Genomic DNA, 5,934 nt, shown 5'->3' with positions numbered 1-5,934 from the left:
TATGCTATGTAAATTTGTTTTCTTAGCGGGTCAATATGTAAAACAATGCTCTAGAATAGCTAAAAAAACTTCTGAATTTTTTATACCAAGCACAAAAGAAAGGTATGTGTGCCTATTTAACTGCTTAGTCTATCATATCTGAACAGTGGAATGTAAAAGGAGCTTGCTCCAAAAACTTTTTTGATAATATAACAACTATTTGATCTTGTTACAAAAAACCAATGTTTCCAATGAAGGGTTCGCTCGAAACCTTGGGCAAAACAAAGATGGTAACACAATTCTCCTTAAGTCTTCATCATCCCAGTCGAAACCTTGGGCATAACAAAGATGGTAACACAATTCTCCTTAAGTCTCATCATCCACAACAATTTAATGACTGTGGAAATATCCATGCTATAATTCCATATTTCTCTTATTATTGTTATAAAGGAATTGAATCTTTGAACTTTCAATTACTTCTACTTCTAGAAATATTTTATGATATTAAAATAAATTAGGTAAGATGAATATTACAATTTAAGTATCCAATTCAAATATGAAAATATAAAAAATATCAATTTTATTTGTTTTTTCGTTTAAATTACTTTAAAAGATTTTTACAAGTTAATATAAAATCATTTTATTTTATATAGATATGGAAATATTTTATGTATAACTCAGAGAAACATGAAAATTATAGTGGGACTAAATTTTATAATACTTTTAACTAAAACCAACCACCTAAATATATTTGTTTTTGTTTTCTATTTTAATTATAGTCAATATTATTTTTAATTTAAAAAATATTTTATTTTTATTGTAAAAAGGACATGTGTCAAGTCCAGTAAAATTTCACCTTCATATTGGGCTAGCTCAATTATGAAGAATGTATTCCAAAATAAATACATATTCTAATTAACATAAAAAAATAAAATAAAAAATATTTAAAAATAATAATTTATCTTTTCATATATATATATAATTATAATTTATCAATACATTTTGAAATATATTAAAAATTATTATCAAGTAGATAAAAGCTGCAGACAAATTTTCCTTCAGTTCTGTACATTACTTTCTGACCTCGGCCTAGACCTCGACCTAAAATGTTCTCTGGGCTCAATTATGAAAAATGTATTCCAAAATAAACCCATACTCTAATTAACATTAAAAAAAATATTTAAAAATAATAATAATTTATTTTATATATATATAATTATAATTTATCAAATAAAATCCTTCGAAATTTTAAAAAATATTATCAATTACACACCGTGTAGATAAAAGCTTCAGACAAGTTTTCCATTTTCCTTCAGTAATTTCTGACCTCGGCCTAGAACTCTTTTTCCAAAACTGTTCTTGATATTTAATAAATTTGGTAGTCATATAAATTTACAATATGATCACATTATCATGTTCAATGTTCCATCATTTTAATAGAACCAATATCAGTGCACTAGAGAATGTACTGGACAATGAATAAATTCACTTGTGAAACGGTAAATATGAAGACAATCCCTTAGAGCATGCCAGCCCACTAAGGGCAGTGATGTATAATATCGTATCCATGAATATTCGGGGCCTAGGTACCGGCCCAAAATATTTGGCCCCGAAGGACCTTTTTTGCTCTACTAAATCCAGGATGCTTCTTATCCAAGAAACAATGCATGATTGTGTTCAATCTATCTCTTATTTTAGAAGGATGTTTCCTTCTTGGCACATGGTGGCCACCGACGCTGTTGGTTTTTCTGGAGGCTTGGAAATCATCTGGGACCCTAAATGGATCAAAGATGTTGCTTTTAAATGTTTTGCTAGCATTCTAATTTTAGCATACTTTCGGGATTTTCATGATCCAGTGCATATTTTAAATATATACGCCCCATATAGACATCGGTTTCCCTTTTGGGAAAAGTTTCTTACATCTGAATTCATGGATATTGATTCCTTATTGATAGGTGGTGATTTTAATTGCACATTGTGTACTGACGAAACCTGGGGCAATGGCAGGAAAATAGATCCGATCGGCCGCATGATTCGAAATGCGATTATACAAAACAATTTTATAGATATCCAGCCTGTATGTCGGGGTCCTACATGGGATAATGGGCGGACTGGCGACTCTTTCTTGGCTAAAAGACTGGATCGATATATCATCCACGGGAAGCTGATTGAAAGATTTGGCCCGCCAATGATGAAAATCGTTCCTCAGCACATATTTGATCACCAGCCAATACATATTCAATGGAAGGATTCCGGATGTAAGTTTGGCTACCCATTTAAATTCAACTGCTCATGGCTCTCGGATGAACAGTTCAACCTGCTTATTAAGGAGTCATGGATGCATCACTCGGGTTCGCCTCAGCAATAGTCTCTGGACTTTATAAGGCGTTTGGCACATCTCCGCAGCATAGTAAAAAAATGGCAGAGAGACAAAGCAGAATCAAACAGGAAGGAGCTGAAAGATATTGATAAAGAAATACAAACCTTGTCCTCTCGTTATAAAAGTAATTCAATATCCTCAAATATTCGGAAACGAATATGGGAACTTGGGAAAAAGAAACAAAAGATACTAGCTGAGGAGGAATCCACCTGGCGCCTCAAGAGCCGTGCTTTATGGCTCAAAGAAGGTGACAAGAATACAAAGTATTTTCACAGATTTGCGAATAGAAGGAGGCAGGCTAATATGATATGGGAAATAAAGAATGTTGCTGGCAATTCGGTTAACACACAAGAAGATATAACTTGGGAAGCAGTTAATCACTTCAAAAAGGCATACAACAGAGAGATCAGAAGTTGCATTGAAGATATCCTTTGGGGCATTGATCTATACCCCTCTATGTTTGATGAAAACCAAAATGCTGCCCTTTTCTCGGAAGTCTCTGAAGATGAAATACTGGCCACGATGAAATCATTCCAAAAGGATAAATGTCCGGGCCCGGACGGTTGGTCCATTGAATTCTTCATCCACTTTTTTGAATTGTTCAAGGATGACATTCGGCACTTGATTGAGGAATCAAGAATAAAGGGTTGCATAAATCCCCGTATCACCTCCACATACATAGCCCTGATCCCAAAAAATCCTCTATCTACTACATTCTCAAACTTCCGACCAATTTCTTTATGCAATGTCTTATATAAAACAATCTCCAAAATCATTGCTATGTGCATAAGAAGTGTGCTATCATTGCATTTAACTCCAGAGCAGCATGGCTTCCTCAAGAACAGAAATATTATGGACGCGGTGGCCATCACACAGGGGTCACTTCATTCTATTCATACAAGAAAGTTGGCGGCTGCTATTCTGAAGATAGATTTAAGGAAGGCGTACAACAGCGTGGATTGGGGATTTTTGCGATGTCTTCTCGCCAAGATTGGTCTAAATTACAGATGCTCAAGATGGATAATGGCGTGTGTGGAGGAGGTCAATTATGTTGTTCTTATCAATGGTATGCCTTCTCCTTTTTTTAAAGCTGCCAGGGGGCTCAGGCAAGGGTATTCCTTGTCCCCGCTCCTTTTCATATTAGTGATGGACTCTCTCAACCTCCACATCAAGAAGGCGACCCAACAAAGTTCATGCTGTCCACTTCCCATTTGCAGAGGTATATATTCATCCCATAGTTTTTTCGTAGATGACATTCTCTTAACCGCGATGTTATGCAGGTCAACATGGATTTGTCTTCATGGCATATTGCGAAGATTTCAAAGTGCAACAGGTATAAATGTGAATGAAGGGAAGTCTTCCTTCTATGTCGAAGACACAAGCGGGGATTTGATCCGTTATCTTTCTCAGCTCTTTAACATTCAAGCCAATCCACTGTGGAATGGGCTCAAGTACCTGGGTTTTAAATTGAAAACATCAGGTTACAGGGTGGCGGATTGGTCTTGGATGATTGATAGATTTTACAAGAAAATCGCAGCCTGGGAAAATTTGTGCTTGTCTAAAGGCGGTAGGATGACCTTGACACAGGTTGTCCTTGTTCAAACGATAGTTTATTGGGCACACTTGTTCTTCATTCCTGCTGCTATTATCAAAACCCTGAACAAGATGATTGCCAATTTCATCTGGGGATGTGGCAAAGATCATAACAAATTTCATTTAACCAAGCTATCGGCAATAACCCGGCCTAAAAATCTGGGAGGTTGGGGCATATTAGATTTGGCTAATTTCAGGAAAGCTCTTTTATGCAAATCAATGTGGAAGGCTGTCATGGGCGATTCAATATGGAGCTTAGCAATTCGCGCAAAATATATGTATAACAGGGACATGACATTCTGGATAAGGAAGAATCATATTGGATCCCCAACTGGATCGGCTATCTGGAGAGGTTTCAAGAAGCTGGAACCATATTTTAGAAAGAACATCATCTGGAAATTTCAAACGGGTTCGCAGATCTTGATTGGCAGAGAAGCGTTTGTGGGTGGAGCAGGGAAAATTCAGTTTTCCCCTCGATTATTGAGAGAACTCTATAACAGAGGCAATTTCTATTGGGCCAGCGTCATCCGGCAATGGGAAGGGGCCATTCCCATTTGGAAATCCGCGGAAGAATTGCAACTCAGTGGAGACATGAAGGCGCAGTGGGATGGTGTTTTATCCGCATTGCATGGCCACGGGATTTTCTGATCGGCGAACAAAGACCTGCTAATTTGGGGAGGTATGGATGGTTCCACAAGGGTGAGGGTAAAACATGTTTATTTGCAGTTCCTATGTACTGGGGCCGATATTCTTGGTGAAATTTTCCCTCCCTCACTGTGGAAATCGGGTTGCCTCACCAAGATTATCATTTTCGCTTGGCTGGTCTTTTACAATAGGAATACTACATGGGAGAACCTGCAAAAACGCAATTGGCACGGGCCAGCCATTTGTCCGCTGTGCAGAGAGAACTCTGAAAATAATTTTCATTTATTCCTCAATTGTCTACAGGTGCGGCCAATCTGGCAGAGTCTTGTGGATCTATTTGGTTTCCATTCGGCACTTATCCATCCATCTCTGAAGCAATTAAAATATGGGGCACCATGAAGAAAGAATGGAGAGCCATTCCCTTATTGGCTATTTGGGGCATTTGGAAATGGAGGAATGGCAAAATATTCAGCTCAAAGGTGGATACTAGCTCTTCTGTAACTGATTCTATAATTGCCCTGTACTACGCCCTTGATATACATGGGAAGGTCAACAACATTCAGGGAAGGAATTATGAGTCTTCTATCGACAGATATGTGAGTGGTAGTAGATCCAGGTCATCATCTGTTTCGTCAACTCCATGTGCATATTTCGACGGTGCTGCCCAACAAGGTATTTGTGCATGTGGTGTTTTCATCAGTATAGAAAATGCACAAGCTATAGAAATATGCTGGAATGCTGGCCCGGGAACAAACAATAGAGCTGAAGCTGTGGCATTAGCGGGTCTCCTCACATTCAGCAATTTCCTTGATATTCCAAAACTGCAAATCTTCGGAGACTCCAAGGTAATAACGGATCATGTTCTGTCAAAGCAACAAGTAAAAAACATTCACCTTGCCGGATGGTTGGACAGGATAGCAACATTATGGAGAAACAGGAAGGACTATTATATATCACATATAGACAGGCACAAAAACAAAAAGGCTGATGCCTTATCTAAATTGGGTCTATCCTTGCCCCAGGGTTCAGGGAGAATGCAGATAAAGGTGGACAGCAATATCTACCAGATCCAAGATTTCCATCTTCAAGGCATATAGTGACAACTGGGGGAAATTTTGGTTAATTTTATTACGTCTTATGCATACATTTCAGTTTCAAACAGTACTGGTATTTTCTTCCTTTATACACAACATTCTCTGCAGTTTTTTGAATCATTTTGAGCTCAATCTCATATGAGTTCCACACAGCCTTCCATCAGCTTCTGAGTGTATATCCTGGAACTTTTGTGTCAGTTTCAGTGTGGGGATATGTCATCTATCCATTGTTATCTTCACGCT

The 5,934-nt window shown here is 37.6% G+C and overlaps 1 protein-coding gene across 1 annotated transcript; it reads left to right on the top strand.

Moving 5' to 3' along the window:
* Positions 1–2,220: 2,220 nt before the first annotated feature.
* Positions 2,221–5,694, top strand: LOC149241923 (uncharacterized). The gene is made up of 5 exons (XM_089370722.1): positions 2,221–2,237; positions 2,386–2,921; positions 3,180–3,471; positions 3,640–4,562; positions 4,901–5,694. The coding sequence occupies exons 1-5, from the start codon at positions 2,221–2,223 to the stop codon at positions 5,692–5,694; spliced, it is 2,562 nt and encodes an 853-aa protein (XP_089226848.1).
* Positions 5,695–5,934: the final 240 nt, after the last annotated feature.

This window comes from Pinus tabuliformis, chromosome 8 (assembly GCF_031772625.1).
Source record: "Pinus tabuliformis cultivar Carrire ecotype Pingquan chromosome 8, CPIR1, whole genome shotgun sequence".
NCBI classification, from domain to species: domain Eukaryota; kingdom Viridiplantae; phylum Streptophyta; class Pinopsida; order Pinales; family Pinaceae; genus Pinus; species Pinus tabuliformis.
This window is presented reverse-complemented; position numbering and strand designations above follow the sequence as displayed.

Excerpts from the sequence above, each read along its gene's own strand:
- LOC149241923 (XM_089370722.1), top strand. Across the intron at positions 2,922-3,179 it reads TAAATGTCCGGGCCCGGACG|AGCAGCATGGCTTCCTCAAG; the intron begins GTTGGTCCATTG and ends ATTTAACTCCAG. Across the intron at positions 3,472-3,639 it reads GCCAGGGGGCTCAGGCAAGG|GTCAACATGGATTTGTCTTC; the intron begins GTATTCCTTGTC and ends GATGTTATGCAG.